General features: G+C 51.2%; 1 protein-coding gene across 2 annotated transcripts; it reads right to left on the bottom strand.

The window, feature by feature from the left end:
- Positions 1 to 2,202: 2,202 nt before the first annotated feature.
- Batf2 (basic leucine zipper ATF-like transcription factor 2) lies at positions 2,203 to 7,267 on the bottom strand. 2 transcript variants are annotated; one of them, XM_071617025.1, is made up of 3 exons: positions 7,198 to 7,267; positions 5,777 to 5,881; positions 2,203 to 2,891 (listed from the first exon to the last, which is right to left on the bottom strand). In XM_071617025.1, the coding sequence occupies exons 1-3, from the start codon at positions 7,234 to 7,236 to the stop codon at positions 2,211 to 2,213; spliced, it is 825 nt and encodes a 274-aa protein (XP_071473126.1). In that variant the 5' UTR covers positions 7,237 to 7,267; the 3' UTR covers positions 2,203 to 2,210. The 2 variants fall into 2 exon arrangements, with proteins under 2 accessions (XP_071473126.1, XP_071473127.1); XM_071617026.1 differs by having other exon boundaries at positions 2,203 to 2,888.
- Between the last annotated feature and the right edge of the window lie 10,509 nt (positions 7,268 to 17,776).

Raw genomic sequence — 17,776 nt, 5'->3', positions numbered from 1 at the left:
CCTTTTCCTACTGTGTGTTCCTGGGCTTGTTATTTAACTCTCAGTTTCCTTTTCTGAACTGCAGGGATGATAGTCCCATTTTCTTCACAGAGTTATTATAGGCACCATTTAAAACACAGCACAGTGCCTGTCATTTCAGGGTATTTAGACACCAGCCAGGCTGCGGTACCCTCACCCCATCAAGTTCTGGTCCACAGTGCATAATGCCAACTCTTGTCCCAGATGTAAGCCCACCTCCAATCAACAGCATCTTGGCTTCCCTCCTGCCCTCTAATTCTCCCTGAACCCACTCTGCTAACTCCAGCTCAGCTGCCCTCCGTCACCCTGACACCTGCCTTTGCTACGTGATCCTGGTATGATAGTTAATTTTACATCATCTTGGCTGAGTCATGGTACCCAGACAGGTGCTTGAACATTACTCTATGTATTTCTGCTGAGTATATTTTTGGATGAGAATGACATTATTATGAGTAAAGCAGACGGCCCTCCATGGAGGTGGGTGGGCCTCAATCAGTCAGTCGAAGGCCTAAATAGAACAAAAAAGGCTGATCTTCCCAAACGAGTGAATTCTGCAGCAGAGGCCCTTGAACCTGAACTGCAACACCAGTTCTTTCTTGTGTCTCCAGCCTACCAGCCCACCCTGCAGATTTTGAATATCTTAAACTACTCCCCCCACCATGGATATGTGTGTTTATATGTACATAAATACATACACACACACATACACAGACACACATGTATATGCACACCCTATTGGTCCTGTCTGCTCAGAAACACCAATGCACTTGAGCAAGTCCAGCTCATCTCTGGGCCTGTTTCCTCACCTGTAGTATGAGAGGAAGATCAGATTAGGGGGTTCATGAGGGATTTCCCACCTCTAAGATTCTAGACCATTCCTTCTTCTTCCAAAGGACCTTTTAATTTCTGCAGCATAGACCACACCCAGAGCTTTAAACAACTAGCCTAAGCAAAAAAGGAGTGGGGAAACACTTTTGAATTTATTTGCCATCAAATGTGCCAAGACTTGTGCCCAGCACCTGGGGGTGTGTTAAATCCTGACATAGTGTCTCAGCTACATGTGTGAGAGTCTGGGTGAAGAGTCATCTCCGAGTGCTTGTCCTGGGGCGCGAGGGACACCCCCTCTCACCTAATCTGATTGTCCTCTCCGAGCAGACACCCCAGCTGAGCTCCCACCTGGTCTCAGGCTCCTGCTCTGTGCTGCCATCAGGCCCTTCCCAAGAGCCAGGAGGAAGCTGCTTCAGGGGGTCTGAGGGTAACCAGGCCTGGGGGTGCGCAGGGTCCTGGTGCTGCCAGAGAAGACACCAGCCCCACCGCTGCTAGGTTCGAGTGCAGCGCCGGCCCCGGTACTTCCCTCGGTCTCTCTTCCTGCTCTTGGGGCGTAAGATGAATGGATCACTGAGGTCCACCGGCCAGGCCTTGGGGAAGGGGAGGCGGGGAGCTACCTGGGATTAGCCAGGAGAGTGGCCCTGCAGAGTCTCCCCCAGGCCTCAGAATGGCTGTGGGTACAGCCTCTGGAAGTCCCAGAGGGGCCGCTCCAGAACTCCATCGGCTCCAACTCTCAGTGGTTTCTCGGCACTGGAAACACTACTGGGATAACGCAAGCGTCTTCTCCTGGGCTTCTGGGCTTCTCCTCGCCCACTGTGAACTTTGGATTGTCCACAGCCAGGGCAGCGTTTCTGGGACAGCCGGGTTTTTGCCATGGGAACTGGACAGCAGAGGGGAGAGCCCTCTCTGCTCCCAGCAGTGAACCTCCTTATACCAGCCCTCAGTTTTCAGGACTTCAGACCCGTGGGCCCTGGTCCAGGATCTTACCAGGACAGCAGATGATAGTGTTTCGAGTCTCAAGAAAGGCTGCGTGAGAAACTAATAAAAATAAAAATAACAAATGAAGACAGGCTGTGTAATGTTCAACATGTCGCCTGACTTCTCTGAGTCTCTGTTTCCTTATTTGAAACAGTGGAATGGTCGTCTCTGTTTCATAGGTGACTGGGAGGTTGGAATGACATATTGGTGGTGGCAGGGGCTGCGGCAGCGGTAGGCTGTCAGCGATGGCTTCCTTTTCCCCAGGGGAATCCTGGCCCAGCTGGTCAACCAACAAGGAAACCTTCCAGCAGCAGCAAAGGAGGCACCTGGTTGCCGAGGCTGCTTCCTGGGCCTAAGGAAGAGGCAGCTCCGTTCCTGGGAGCAGGTTAGAAGTGGACTTGGGCAGAGGAGAGGAGGGGGAAGGCCAGGAGGGGCTGAGGGCCGGGCTCCACTGCAGGCCCTTGCCAGTCTGGGGCTGAGAGAACAGGCTCCCTCCTCTGCAGACACGCAGGCCCTGGAGCAGCTGAAGGGTTGTGGGGAGAGGACCCCAGTCCTCCCCTGATGGGGTGCTCCGGCCCCAGGGGCTGTGGAGGGGCAGGCTGGGCTGGAGGGCTGGGCACGAGGGCACCGAGCTTGGAGGAAGTCTCCAACGGGCCAGAGCCAGTGGGTGAGGCAGACAGGTCAGGCCTGAGGGACAGCTGGGCAGGAGGTGCAGTCCCCATGGCTGGGCCAAGGGACAGCAAAGGCAGAAGGGGTGGGAGAAGGCCAGGGGAATCCTGAGAGTGTGGACCTGGAGAAAGTTGCTGAGCTGGGGAAGAGGAGACTGGAGTCTGCATCAGGCCCTTCTGCTTCAGGCAGCCATGTTGCCCACGGGCAGGGGTTTGTCCCAGGGGCTGCTGGGGCCAAGCCCAGCAGCCAGCAGGCTCCGGCGCTGGGCGGGAGGCGCAGTCCAGGCGGCACACACACTCATGCAGCTGCAGAGTGCGAGTCCACCACCCTAACTCAGCCTGCAGGGCCTGGATCTCCTTCCGCAGGGTGTGGTTGTGTTTCTCCAGGGTCTCGTACTGCTGGGGGAGAAGCGGTGGGTCAGGAGGGGATGTCAGCCTGCAGCGGGGCCCGGCGTGAGCCCCATCCCCCTCCAGGCTCCTCATGCCAGAGGAAGCTGCCACCTTCTGCATATCCAGGCTAGAGCCAGCCCTCTACCACGCCCCCATCCTGTACCCTGGCAGGGCACAGAGCTACCCCGCTCTCTGCCCACTGCGAGTCCCCTGAGCTGCACCCACTTACCTGGATCTCCAATGGCTTCCTCATTGGTGTGCCCCCAACCACCCAATTCTCTTGGCCCCAAGAAGTAACTGTCATTAATTGGAGGCCGAAACCCTCCAAAGGCCCAAGACTCCAGGTTCCAAACTCCCCGTGTTGGCCCTGGACGCCAGCCTGGCAGCCCCTGCTCAAACCTCCAGTGCCATCTGTCCTGCCTTCTCTCCTGCTCCTTCTCCTCCTGTCCCTCAGATGGAATTTATTTCCTCAACATGTTTCCTGTCTCCTCTGCCTGGACACTCCTCGGTGCCACACCCTGTGTGAGTCCCAACGTGGCTTTCACGTGGCACCTTCCAAGTCATTCTGTCCTAGACAACTCAGGTGACTTAATGTCACCGCCAGGCCTCCCCGGGGCCCAGAGCTTGGCAACTGAGGCACGGAGGGATTTGGGGTTCAGTTTTCCAGGTTGACAGCACAGGTGTGCTCTGCTGGACATCTCTGAATCAGCCTTCAAAAGGTTCTGTTCTTCCAGACACCGGGTTCTGAGAATCTGCTGGGACAATCGTCCACTTCCACTTCCACTTCTAAATGGCCATCTGTGATGACAGCGATGTCAGAAACGCGGAAAGAGTTTTATTTTCACGTTAAAGGCTGAGTAACGCCAACAGTTTCCTTCAGTCCCCTTTTGGGGACACTTGAAAAGGAGAAGTTGTAAGGATGTTTTGCATTAAAAACGTGCCTTAGGCCATGGACTCGAGAGTTCCTAAGGACCTCAACACCACCAGTGGTGGTTTCCATGGGTGGAATGGACACTTCTAGAACACATCACCAGGTCACCTAAACTCTCCAAAGCCTTCACCTGACCTCCAGGAATTGAGTCACTCATTCATTTATTTGTTTGCCACCTTCAGCCTGTTCAAATGTCACTACTCAGGGGATCTCCCTAGTTAATCTCCATCACCCACCGCCTCTCCCTTCCCTTTTCCGATTTATTTTCCCGCTTCAGACTTATCACCACCTAACATCTCCGACGCTTTATGGATCAGCTACTTGTACTCTGGCCTCTGTGAGAACAGAAGCTCCTGGAGGTGGGAGAGGGGCCTTTGTCTGGGGCTCATATCTGCCCTCCAGGGCCTGGGGTGCAGGGAAGACACACAACAGCAGTCTCCACAAGGAGCAAATAGAGGACGCACAGTTTCCCGTGGTGCTCCCTGGTGCGCAGTCTGCAGGGGGCGCCCCCCATCCCAGCCAGTGCTCCACCTGCCCCTGGTGCATGTTCTGACCTTCACCCACTTGGAAAGCTCCTATGGAGCCCTCAAGTCTAGATCACCCTTCATCGCCTCTTTATGCCCCCAAGGCCACTCACAATAGTGTCCCTCTGAAATTAGGATGAGGTCACAATACCCATGCGACTGTGTTTAGAGACAGGACTTTAGAGCCAGGCATGGTACTGCTATGCCTGTAATCCCAGCAGCTTGGGAGGCTGAAACAGGAGGATCACCAGTTCAAAGCCAGCCTTAGTAACCCAGCGAGGCCCTAAGCAACTCAGTGAGACCCTGACTCTCAATAAAATACAAAAAAAAAGGGTGGAGGATGTGGCTCAGTGGTTAAGTGCTCCTGGGTTCAATCCCCAGTACCAAAAGAAAAAAAGAAAGAAACAGGCCTTTTAGGAGGTAATTTAGAGTGAATGAGGTCATAAGGGATCTTACAGGATTGGTAGCCTTATAAGAAGAGGAAGGAGGACTGGGGATGTGGCCCTGTGGTAGAGTTCCCCTGGCATGCGTGAGGCCCTGGGTTTGAGCCCCAGCACCACCAAAAGAGGAAGGGAGAGAGAGAAGGGAGAGAGATGACTCTCCTCTCACATCCGTGGAAAAAGACCACAGCACCCCCAAGCACCCTGGCAGGAAGAGAGCCGTCAGCACAGAGAAAATTAACATGTGCCTTGATCTTGGACTTTAGAAAATAAATCTCTGCGGGTTAAGCCTGCAGTGTCTGCAGCCCCAGCAGATGGATGCGCTGCCCTACCCCTGTGTCCCCACACTGCCTTATCATTTGCCGGATGGTGACTTGATCCCAGTGCCTCTCACCTGCTCCGCAGGCTGCGCTATACCCTGTTCTAGGTGATGATGGGCGAGTAGCAGGGAAAGGAATGGTTCCCTGCCCTTAGGGTGCCGAGGAGGGAGACAAGTCATGTATTTGGGATGTGGACCCGAGGGCCACTGCTGAGGATGGGTTAATCAATTAGTGGGTTATTTGGTTATGGTGAGAGTGGATTTGCTATAAAAGTGAGCTGTCTCTGCTCCATCTTGCTCTGTGATGTCCCCCGCCATGCCACTTGTGACCAGCAGGAAGGCTCGCCACACAAACTGGCATCATGCTCTTCGATGTCCCTAAACCAACCTCTTTTTTTTTTTTTAATTGTACTACTGGAGATTGAACCCAGAGACACTCTCCCACTGAGCTATATCAACAGTCCTTCTTGCTTCCTTCCTTTCTTCTTTCTTTTTTAACCTTGTGACAGGTTTCACTAAGTAGCTCTGGTGGCCTTAAACTTGGCAATCCTCCTGCTACAGCCTCCCAAATTGCTGGGATCACCAGTGTGCAGCACAAACATCTTTTCTTTATGAATTATCTGGTCTGTGGTATTCACTTATAGTAACAGAAAGTTGTCTAAGATGGAGGGTGTCCCCACCTGGTGCAGGGCATCTGCCTTGTCTGTGTGCTTCTGCCGGCTGCGCTGGGCGGCCACCCGGTTTTTCTGTTTCTTCTTCAGCTGCTTCTGACAATCTGGTGGGTCCTGCTGGGCATGGGACACAGGGCTCAGGGATTCCAGCAGGACTCTTGCCCTCTGCTCTGGCCAGCCATTTGCAAAGCCAAGTTGTTCCCTTGGGGACTTGACCTGTCCTCCTAGAAGCCCCTCTTGCTCCTTCAGCACCCATACTCCTCTGCAGGCCTCGCACACCTCATAAGCCCTGCTCATAGAATATGTGGGGGCGAGGACAAGTAGGGAAGCTGAGGAGCCTGGGATTGAAACCTGGACAGAACTGGCTTCGAATGGCACATTCTCACGAGCCATGTCTCTCTGGGCTGGTCGCTCACTTCTCTGAGCCCGGTCACCTCCTCTGTGCAAGAGTGGCATTATGGTACCTTCTTCAGAGGCCACTATGAGGCGTGGAGAGAAACCCACAGGGCAGGCAGCTCGGAGCCAGAGCTGGGAGAGGTCAGCTCTGCTCGCGGAGTGCTCCCTGCAGTGCTCCCTGAGGGCGGGGGCCCTCTGTCTATGTCCTGCTCACATCCAAAGCTGATATCCACTCACTCCACAAAAATCTATTACTTATCTACTGTGTGTCGGCCGGACACGTAGTCAGGGGGACAAAACAGGAACCACCCCTGCCCCCATGTTCTAGCTGAGCAATCATCTGGGACGAATGAATGGAGAGTCCCTTTTGCCGGACCAATGGACTCCAAGGTTGTCAGCTGCGACCATCCCCAACCTGGGCACCTTGGAACTTAGGTGAACATTCACTCCAATGGCCCAGAGCTCTGGAAAGATGAGGCAAGGGGGGCAGTGGAAGACCTCACAGCCCAACAGGCCCCCATCATTCTTCGGGGTGTTTTGTGGGTCAGGACCTCAGGCAAGACCCTGGCCTCCTTGGCCAAGGATTCTGGATCCTCAGTAGTTCCTGGCTCCAGCTCTACCCAGGCCACAGCCTCCGGTGCCTTCACGGCCACAGCACCCTCATTTCAGACTAGAGCCCGGGGAAGGACCCCAGTCAGAGAAGAGGGGAGACCTGTGAGGGAACCCGTGGCTGCAGGGGTCATGGGAAGACAGAGACTGGAGGGACCATGGGAGAAGAGGTGGGTCTGGAGAGAGCCCGTGGGAAGTCCAAGATCTAACCCCGAGGCTGCATCTGCAACTTGGGAACTGTCCCCCGATGGTTCAGGGGAGGAAATTCAGACTCAGGGAGGGCTTGAGTGGAGCCTGCCAGAGGTCACACAGCCCAGGAGCACAGAGCTGGCACTAGAACATCCCACCTCTTGCCCCACGGCCTGGGCCCTGAGACCCTCAAGTCCCCTCCCCGTCACCCCCCACCCCTGCAGCCCTGTACTCACGGGCCCCATCAGCAGCACTTCTCTTCCACAGAGGTGCATGGCTGAGGCAGGGGAGCCAGGCTCACACAGATCCTGGATGTCCCTCAGCAGCTGTGACCTCCCGGTGCCCTCTGGGGACCCAAGGAAGTGGCAGCTCTTTAAATCCCTAGTGACCACTCCGCCCCCAGAAAGCCCAGTTTCAGTTTCTCCTAAAGCCACCGGCTGCTCAGAATCCCTGGCTCAGGACTGCTCACGTGGCTGGAAGTTCCTGACATGATCTGGCTTCCGGTTGGGCCCCTTTTCTGGGAGAAGGACTATGGAGGGTGGAGACTGGGAGAATGAAGGCCAGGTGTGGGGAGGGTGTTCTGAGGAGGGAGGGCGGGCTGCCAGGAACAGAGCCAGGGAAGAAGCCAGTGGGGCCCCAGGTTCACATGGGGCTGGGGAGAGTCCCTGTGCTCCCTGGGGCACAGGTTCACAGCCCACAGCAGAGCAGTGCAATTGTGAGAAACTGAGTCACCCTCTCTGAGCCTCAGTTTCTTCATCTGTAAAGGGTGTGAGTTGGGATGGTACAAATTCCCAGGCTCAATGTAGGAACTATGGGGGAGAATATGACTCCCCCGATCCTCTGAGATGGAGTCCAGGTGGGTCTGTAAAATCAAGCAATGGACCTTAAATAGATGGATGTTACTGTTTCCATAGATCAGACCTAGGGACTAGGAGCCCAGCTTCCAAGCTATGTTTGCAGATCTGTAAAGTGAGGATAACGATTTTGTTGTGAATAGATGAGTTAAGGCAGGTGAGTTGCCTGAACCCAGGCCTGGTGCAGAGAGTGAGACCTCGACCTTTGCATTTATGAAACCCTGGGAGATTCAAAACTGTGTTTATCACCAGGCCTAACAGTCCCAAGCATCCAGTTGTGTGAAAATAGCAAACTACCACAAGATCAGAACAAGACGATGACATTTCCATAAGGTTTAATAATATGGATTGTAAAGAGGTCATGAAAGTATAAAATAAGCACCAGAAGGAGGAACAAAATTCAGAGAGTGGTGGCCGGAGACAGGTGGGGGGACAGAAGAGGATAAAGGGACTTCAGTAATTGCTTGTGTAGTGGGAGCACAGTTGTAAGTGGTATTATCTACATTTTGGACAATGTTTGAAATGTTTCCTAGTAAAAACCTCTTTAGAAGACCTAGCAAGCCCCGAGCAAACCGGCATGGTGGTGTCTCTCTGAGAAAGCCATGCTTGGATAGGACATCTGATAGCGGGGACACAGGAGCCAAGCCACCCCTGTGCTGAACCAGCACACAGCATGTAGGGTTCTATGGTCTGGCAACAAGTGCATCTTGGGGTTGTGTCTGCGTCATGAGCGCTCAAGGCTGATGATGGGGGATCTTGAGGGTGAGCTCATCAGGAAAGGGTAATGCAATTGACCAGCCCCGAGCTGTGCCTGCCATGCCGAGACTGATTGGAGATGTGTCACAGAGGCGTGGAGCGTAGCCATCCTCTGCCCTCCCTGCAGCTAGGCCTGAAGCTGCCTGGGCCTTACAGCTGGAAGCTCTGAGCCCCTGCGCCCTCTCACCAGCTCCATTGCCTGTGGCCTCGGTCTTCTCACACACAAGCTTGGGGGGGGGGGGACAAAGAAGTCACACCCCCTGCACAGAGCTGTTGTAAAGTGCCATCCAGTCAGGACGGACTCCCTCTCCTGAGGTTTGTGGTGACTCATTCTGGATGGTGGCTTGTAATTAGGACGGCCCGGTGGGAGGGCTTGTGCATCACAGCTGGGCCCTTGCCTCCTGGCTTCTGAGGGGCCTGGAGGCGGAGGTGGAAGTGGGACACCCCCACGCAATGAGGCTGCCCCGGTTTCTCTGAATTATTTTTGTTTCCCAGTCACTGGGAGAGCTGGGGCTTCCTGCCTAAGGCGGGCACCTGGGGCTCAGTGAGCCAGAGCTCCTCAGGGAGCACTCTGCAGGGCGTTGTGCAGGATGTACCCCCAAACAGCTGTGGGGGAGGCTCGGGCCAAGCGCCCCTCTCCCAAACCTGGATCCCCCAGGCCCAGGCTTCAGGTAAGAGGTAGAAGGCAGGTGTGGCTCCTCCCAGGAGGCCACAGCCCTGAGGAGGAGCAAAGGAGGCAGGTTTGATGGCTTCAGCTCCCTGAGGAGGTGGCAGGGAGAGGGAGTGGCAGGGAGGGAGGGGTGGTTACTGTTTAACCTCCAGTGGCCATACCAGGCTTCCGCCAGCGGCCCTCCCCGGCTGGCAGGGCCATCTGGTCCCAGCCCTCACTCGGTGGTGTCCTGGTGTGCTCTGGCTGCCCCAACACTACCCCAGCCTGGGTGGCTTAAACAACAGACACTGATCTCACAGTTTGGGAGGCTGGGAAGCGCAAGATTGAAGTGTGGCAATGGCCTCTGGCTAGCAGATGGCTGCCTTCTCGCTGTGTCCTCACTTGGTAGAAAAAGTTGTCGTCACTCTTTGTCATCTTACAAGGACACTAATTCCACCCTCATGACCTCATCCAAACCTAATTACCTCCTAAAGGCTCTGTCTCCAAACACCATCATATTGAAGATTGAGGTTGCGCTTGAACATAGTTTGGGCAAACAAAGACATTCAGTCCACAAGAGAACGAGAGGAAGCTGGTACCCAGAGAGTCAAGGTCACACCACAGGGCATCAGAGCTGGAGGGAGAACACAACCTCTGAATCTAAGCCCTCAGCTCTTCTGCACACCCAGCTTGGAGAGGCCTCTCCATGAGTCCACCACCTCAGCTTGGGCTAGAGGCCAGACGGCTCGGAGGCCTCCTGAATACCAGAGCTACAAAGCTTTGCCTGTTTTGCTCTCTCAAGTATTCCCCTTCACATAGTAGATGCCCAGATAGTGAATAAATGAATTAAAGTCCAGGCAGCTTTTCATCCAGGAACCCCAAAACCTTTCTGAATAAATAAACTTCTGCTTTTCTCATTCCCATAGGATCTGCCTTGGGTGCTGGGGGATTCTCCCGAGCCAAGCTCCTCATTTTACCAATGAGGAAACTGAGGCAGAAGGAAGGGACCAATTGGCAGAAGCTAGGAGACATGTAAGGCCTTTTCCCAAGTATGTTCCACACCTCATGGGGCTGGGTAGAAGCTTAGCCGGTCTCCAGGTGCCCAGGGATGAGGACCTCTGTCTGGGTCTTCCCACCTCATGCATCCCTAGTTTTAGGGCACCTGAGGGAGCTGTAGAGGATGAGTACAAGATGAAGGCTTAGGCGCCTGCTCTGGGTTGAGGCTGGTACTGATGTCCCACCCAGGACTGTGAAGGAGCCTGCTGGAGCTAAGTCTCAGCCTGGGGTGGAACACACCTGTAGGGGAGGTCACCTCCTCTGGGGGAGGTCATTTTCTGTCAGGGGAGCTCAGATATTTTCCAGAGCAGGGGCTCTTTGGGAGGGAGATGGAAGGATAGGAAGGCTCTATCCCAGGGCCTGGAGCTTGTTCTGGGGCAAGTCACTTAACTAACTTCTTTAAGCTTCCTCTGTATAATGAGGATAGTAATCCAAGGATTTGATGAAGTGATAAATGTAAAAGAGTCAGAACAATAAGTCACATAAACTTGGGTTGAATTTTTAACAAGGTTAGTTAGTAATACCTGATGAATTTTTCTGTACACATAGCAACAGACCTGGATTATGTTTCATTATAAAGAAAAAAATTGTGGGGTGCAAGAACATTGATGAGATGATGTTTCAGTGAAATGTCTCTTTAATGACAGAAAACTTAAAAGTGCCTGGGGGCGGGCTACAGCCTCGGGCGGGGCTGGCTCACAGTGGGATGACCCCCAAAGGGCCAGCTTAGCTTAACAGGGAGGGGGGTGCCCCCACCTCCCGCCACTTTCCTAGTAGTTCCAACAGAGGTCCCGGGCTGGCTGTCCTTGGTGTGGCTTGGGTCCTGACAGCAGTCCCTGTGGCGAGGGGAAGAGAAGAGATTGGCAGAGCTGGGGTCCCAGGCTCATGCTGGAGTGGGGATGGGGTCAGCCCCATCTAATCCAGGGGGTGAGGAAGGGGCACCTCCTAAGGGCAGCAGAGTGCAGGGGCTGATGCCCTCACCTGGGCTCAAATTCAGATATGGGGGCGCTGCCACTCGGCAGGGCATTCCTTGTTGAGATGGATTCATCCCCATGTGACACCAAGCCAGGCACTCTTTCATTAGCTCCCAGCTTCCCAAGTTGGGGAAGAAGGTCCCGAGAATAAGTCACTTAACTAACTCCTTTAGGCAGGAATGCATTGGCTTGCTGAAGGGATGATCCAGAGGTCCTGAATGCTGGGCTGAGACTGAAGGCGGTGACATCATGGTGACCTCTCCAGGAATGGGGGGCAGAACTGGCTTTCACTTTCAGCACAGCACATTGTGAGCGCTCTTTAGAGCCCGAGTGTGCAAAGTGATGGGCCTCCCAGGAAAGGGTGACTCCACACGGGGTTGTCTGATGTCACCACCGTCTTCCCTGGTGGTGGGTGGTGCCAGCCAGGAGGAAGTGGGATCTGGCACACATCCCAGTGCTCAGCTCCTACCCCTCCCCAATCCTGCTGCGCCCTTTGCTGCCTTCAAAGCGTGGTGTGGCTGGTCTCTGCAGTTCTTTAACACACGCATCTTTCCTGGAAGCTGACTCAGACTTTGGAGAGCAGGGAGCACCCCTGGGTCTCGTGGGATGTGGCAGCAGCGACCACGGCTCCTATGTTTTCCCAAGGAGTCCAGACCCGGAGAGAACTGGGTTTACACCCTTGAGCTGCCTCTGCGAACTGTTGTGACCTTGGGCAAGGCCTGTTTCTCTAGGCATCAGTTTCCCTGCCTATCAGATGAAAATACCCTCACTTTTTCAAGGCTGCCATGAACTGAAAGCCACACATGGAAAGTGGTCACTAATGAGCTCGGAAAAGGTGAGTCTCCTCTCTCTCTCTCTCTCTCCTCTCCCTCTCTCATCCCACTGAACTTTAGAGATGGGAGGGCCTCGTGTGGAGCCTGGTGTGAGGGAGTGGCCAGCCAGCGTCATGGAGCAAGGACCTGGAAGCTGGGCTAAGCTGGAGCAAGGTGAAGAAAGCCCTGCCCATCGTGGCCAGGGACTCACAAGACCGTGGACATGACAGCGCTGCTCCTGGAAGACAGACCAAGATGGTGCCAGGGTCCAAGGGAGCTCTGGCCAGGCAGGTGGGTAGTTGGTCATGGCCAGAGGACAGAGATTGTCCAGTCTCCTGGGTTCACAATGGGGGAACTGAAGCTCAGCAGGAGGGGACTTGGCCATGTGCAGGGAGGTGGCAGAGCAAGGCAGACCAGCACTGGTGGGTGCCTGTGTCACAGGCGAGTGGTCCAAAAATAGGACTTGCTCCATAGACGTGTCTCAGCCAAGAGTAGGTTTTCTCTTTTCTCATTTAACTTTGACTTATGTTTGTGGTACTGGGGATGGAACCCAAGGCCTTGCAATTACTAAATAAGCATTCTACTACTGAACTGTGTCTCCCACTCTGGAACATTTAAAACAACCTAATATGTGCATTATAGTATAAAGGAATCAGTGCCGGGCAGGGTGGTGCATGTCTGGAATCCCACTGGGTCAGGAGGCTGAGGCAGGAGGTTCCCAAGATCAGCCTCAGCAACTTAACAAGGCCCTGTTCCTGTCTCAAAATAACATAAAAAAATAAAAGGTCAGAAGGAGCAGTCAGTGGTTAAGCACCCTGGATTCAATCCTGGTACCAAAAAAAAAAAAAAATAAAAAAAATCAAACAACAAATTTGACCTTAAACATCAATATTCAGATAAATAAGTTACTTACATATACTTCTTGGTAATACTTCAATGATTAGCAATTGTAATTTAAGCAGGGTCTTCTCTCCTGCATATTTTTTCTCTTGGTTTCCAGAATAAAAATTCTTATTATCTTTCCATATGATTATAAAGGTAATAGATGGAGTAGAATAGCAGACTAAGATGATAAGTACCTTTTAAATTATTTATTTATATTTTTGAGACAGGGTCTCACTATGTTGCCTAGGTTGACCTCCAACTCCTGGACTCAAGTGATCCTCTTGCTTCAGCCTCCTGAGTAGGTGGGACTACAGGTAGAGGGCACTGCACCCAGCAAAATTAAAACTATAACGCCACATTGTTTACATGGGGTAAATATGCCTCTTGACAAGGCATCTAGAACACTATCAAGTTTCAATCCATTAGGTCCTAAGAAGTCCTCCCTTCAGAGCAGGGCTCCAGGGAGGCTGAGGTGGGAGGATCACAAATTCAAGGCCAGCCTGGGCAACTTTGGAAGACGCTGCCTCAAAATAAAAACTAGAAAGAAGTGGGGATGTAATCCAGTGGTAGAGTACTTGCCCAGCAGATGCCAGGCCATGGGTTCAATCTCCAGTACAGGAGAGGTTGCCCTAGGCCCTGGGTTCCATCCCCAGTTGCTGGAATTGTAAGGGGTTGGGGGGATGACACACGCCTGTAATCCCAGAGATTCAGGAAGCTGAGGCAGGATGTCTCAAGCCCAAGGCCAGCTTCAGCAATTTAGTAAGACCTTGTAAAAACAACAACAAAAAAAAGTGTTGGTGATGTAGCTCAGTGTCAAGTGCCATTGGGTTCAATCCCCAGCATGGGGTTAGTGGGGGTTGGGGGAAGCAGGTCCATAGCTGTCAGGATTTGGGCATTTTAATTTCATGGTCATTCTTGTGGTGAAGATAATTATATTTTTTCTGCCCCCACCCTCCAATTAAGCCTAAGGACAGTCTAGCACTGAGCTACATTCTCACCCTTTGTATTTTTGAGATAGTCTCATTAGTTGTCCAGGCTGGCCTCAAACTTGAGGTCATCCTGCTTCAACCTCTAGCAAAGCTGGGATCACAGGTATTTTTGAATGGTTACATATAACTACAGCTCTATATCTTCTTCTTAGTTCTCTTCTAAACGTATTTCCCAGGGGCTTTGAAAGCTCTCTTTCCTTTTTTCCACAAGGCAAATAAAAACAGCCTAATAGGCTCCTACCCTTGTTTGAAAGCCCCTTGGATCCCTAATATTCTGGCTACAGGCAATTATTCAAAACTTAAACACAGTTGCTCCCTGGTCACCTCCTCCTCAAAGTTGGGAGGTAGTCTGGTTGACTTTAGTTGAAATCCTACTATTTGGCCCCTGGGAAGCTGGGACAGCTTAGACAGGCAGGACTTGTGGGAGGCCAACCTTACAGGTGACTGAGTTACACTCCCCAGCTGGGTGCTGAGGCGCTCAGTCACAGAAATGGGTGTGTCTTGCTACAGCCCCATGGGTGAAGCTATGCTCACCTGTTCCTTTGTAATATAACCCCTTGCCCTGTTTAGGATAGAATCTTCCATGGAAGTATCTTGTGTGTGTCCCCTCCTCTTACTGTGCCCTTGGGTGTGGCCTACCCAGGTGTCAGTCAACCTGCTGACAGTGGACATCATGAAGATAGACTCAGCCCCCTGAAACCTGACCCCTTGCCTCATTTGAATAGCTTCTCCTCAATAAAAGGGGTCAGCGCCGTGCTCTCGCTCCTAGGAGCCGTCACAGCAACCCCAAAGAAAAAGGTATTTGTGTCTCTTGTGTGGTTATTTCGTGCAGCCCAGTTAGCCCAGTTTAACTAGAGTGAACCCTGAGCCTTTTAGTCGCAAGAACAGAAACCTGGCAAGGACTTTTAAGCATAACATTTAAGTAAGTATTTCAATGCTAGAACAGTAGGAAAGTAAAGCAGTTCAGAAGTACTGAAGGTAACAATTTTAAGTACCCCAGAACTTACTCCCGAGTTGAGTTGAATGATAGGGGTTTTCAGTGACCAGTACACACATCCAAATGGCTCTCTGACACAAATGTTCAACCCAACATTACCCTGATAAAAGTAGTAATGTTTTCTGTTCTGCTTGTTCTGTTTAATTTGTGTTAATGCTGCTAGTGTGAACCTCATGAAACAGCTCTCTTGGTAGTCAAAACAGTCAAGCACAGGCAATTCATATGATTCAACCTATTCATGACACTAATTTCACAATCCACTTTATGGACTGCATCCCATACTTTAAAAATCATTGTTTAATTGAGAATATCCAACAATAGTAATAATATAGAGCAAAGTGGGCACTGACCCCTACCCTTACCTCCTTGCTCTTGTTAGGTGTATAAACCAGAAAAGCATTTTGGATAGTAATTCGGCAGTATCTGTCAAAATTTTTAATGTGTATTCATTTGACACAGTACTTTCACTTCAAGGACTCTATCCTTCAGATATATATTTTTATATTTATTTTTATGTGGTGCTGAGGATCAAACCCAGTGCCTCACACATGCTAGGCAAGTGTTCTACCACTGAACCACAACCTCAGCCCCCTTCAGATATATTTGTATGTTTGCAAAGATCTAAGATATTATGAATGTAAAACTCATATTACAAAACATATATCAGTAGAAAAAGTGTTATACCCATATTATGAAATATGAAGTCCTTAAAAGACTAAGATTTATATATATTTATACAGAAAAATGTCCAAGATACATTGTTAGAGTATTTATAGTGCACTGAAGAACACTAAAAAAAATTGTTTAGCAGGTATGCTTCCAGTTAGTGTGATTTATAAAATTAACATGGATTGAAATTTACCTTTTCACTTAATGCAGCATGGTACCTGTCCACGCTGGTATTACAGTTCCACCTCACCCTACTTAAGGGCTTGTGAATCCATCACAGTTTATATGCACCCTTGTCTAGTGAATCTGCCCGTACTGAGAACACCTAGGCTTATTTCCAGTTTTTCTTTTTTTTTCCTTTTTGAGGGGGCAGTGCTGGGGACTGAACCCAGGGCCTCAGCATGCTAGGCAAACACTCTACCGACTGAGGTACACCCCCCCAGCCCTCCCTTTCTTGTTGTTCCAATCCATGAAATAATTGATTTCATTATATCACAAATATTCATGAACAGGGCTTGAATTTCTGTAGCCTCAATTCCTGGAGACAATACAGCACACTCCTATGGTCTGAGGATTTCTCATTTTGATCTTGGTTGTGTGTCAAAGTCTTTGAGTAGGAGTTATGCTCATTTTCTTCTGTGTGTGTGCTTGACAGAGGGTAACTAGTGTCCACCCAAAGGGCTCATTCAGGCACCCTGTCTGTCCAGCCTTCATTGCCCACAGTCTCCTTCTGCAAGATGGGAAACAGTCCCTCTTCAGGCAAACTCCAGGGAAGCCACACCTGAGTTCAAATCTTACCCTGGTTTCTTAAACTCTCTGGACTCCATTATCACATCTACAAAAAAACAAAGAAACTTCTCAGGCTCACAGGGAGATGAAGGGGAACAACCAGAGTGGATTGTAAATGGTTCCCCAGGAGTTTGCCATTATCTTCAGTGGCTGCTGATATTCTTTCACAAGCATTAGACAGGGGCTATTCCAGATTAATTACTCACATTTACCTTGTGAGCTGGGGAAAAGATTAAAAATAACACAAGGCTCTCTCACTTCTGAGTTTACAATGGACTTGTCCCTGGTCTCACCTTCCTTACATTCTCTGGACCTCTTGGGCACTAAGGTAAAGAAGGAAACACTAGGTTTGGCGATGTGGTGCAAACCTGTAATCCCAGAAGTTTGGGAGGCTGAGGCAGGAGGATTACAAGTTCAAAGCCAGCCTCTACAACTTAGTGAGACCCTGTCTCTCCTGTCTCAATATAAAATATAAAAGCAGGGGGAGTGGGGGGGGGGAATGGGGTTGTACCTCAGTGGTAGAGCACTTGCCTAGCATGTGTGAGGCCCTAGGTTCAATCCCCAGCACCATGTAAAACTAAACAAAATAAAGGTATTGTGTCCATCTACAATATATATATATATATATATATATATATATATATATATATATATATTTTTTTTTTTTTTTTTTTTTTTTTTTAAGGGGGAGAGGTAGGGAAGGAATTCTAGGACAAAGCCATTCTTTCAACAACAAATATTTATTGAGCACCTACTACATGCTGGTCACTGTACTAAGTAGCACCCGGACCTCAGTTTTCAATCCAAAAGGGCTGGAATTCTTTCTTAACACAAAGCATCTTAGGTGAGACAATTCTTTGTGTGGGTCTATTCCCTGCATTGCGGAGCACTTAATCCTCTAAAGGACGGGACTCTCTGGTCATTGGAACAACTCCAAAATGCTCTCGCACGCTTCGAAATGGCCCCCTAGGGGGCAGTATCGCCCTGGATTTAGAAACCCCGGCCCGCTTCCTCCAGGAGACTGGGAAAGGCCCCTTCTCTACTGTCACCGGCAAATTCAGGATGAGGTCGAGGCCCAAGGTGAGCAGGATGTGGCCCCTGTATCCGGGGAACTGGGCAACCCACTACTTCCCGGATGAGCTCGTCATCAGCCTTCGGGTACTTGGTTCAGGACCTCTTCGCAAGTACTCCCCACCGTACCAAGATACAACTCCATAACTTCAGCTTCCCGTTCCCGGCCGAGTCCTGGGATCTTGGGGAGAAAGGAATGGGGGTTTTGCCTTGGTCCTCAAGAATCAGTCTTCGGGAGGCGCAGGGTTAATGCAGGGAGGCGCATAGACGCCTGAGCGCCACTAGAGGGACCACTGACACAGCTCAGCCGGGCA

This window comes from Marmota flaviventris, chromosome 9, assembly GCF_047511675.1.
Source record: "Marmota flaviventris isolate mMarFla1 chromosome 9, mMarFla1.hap1, whole genome shotgun sequence".
Classification (NCBI taxonomy): Eukaryota; Metazoa; Chordata; class Mammalia; order Rodentia; family Sciuridae; genus Marmota; species Marmota flaviventris.
This window is presented reverse-complemented; position numbering and strand designations above follow the sequence as displayed.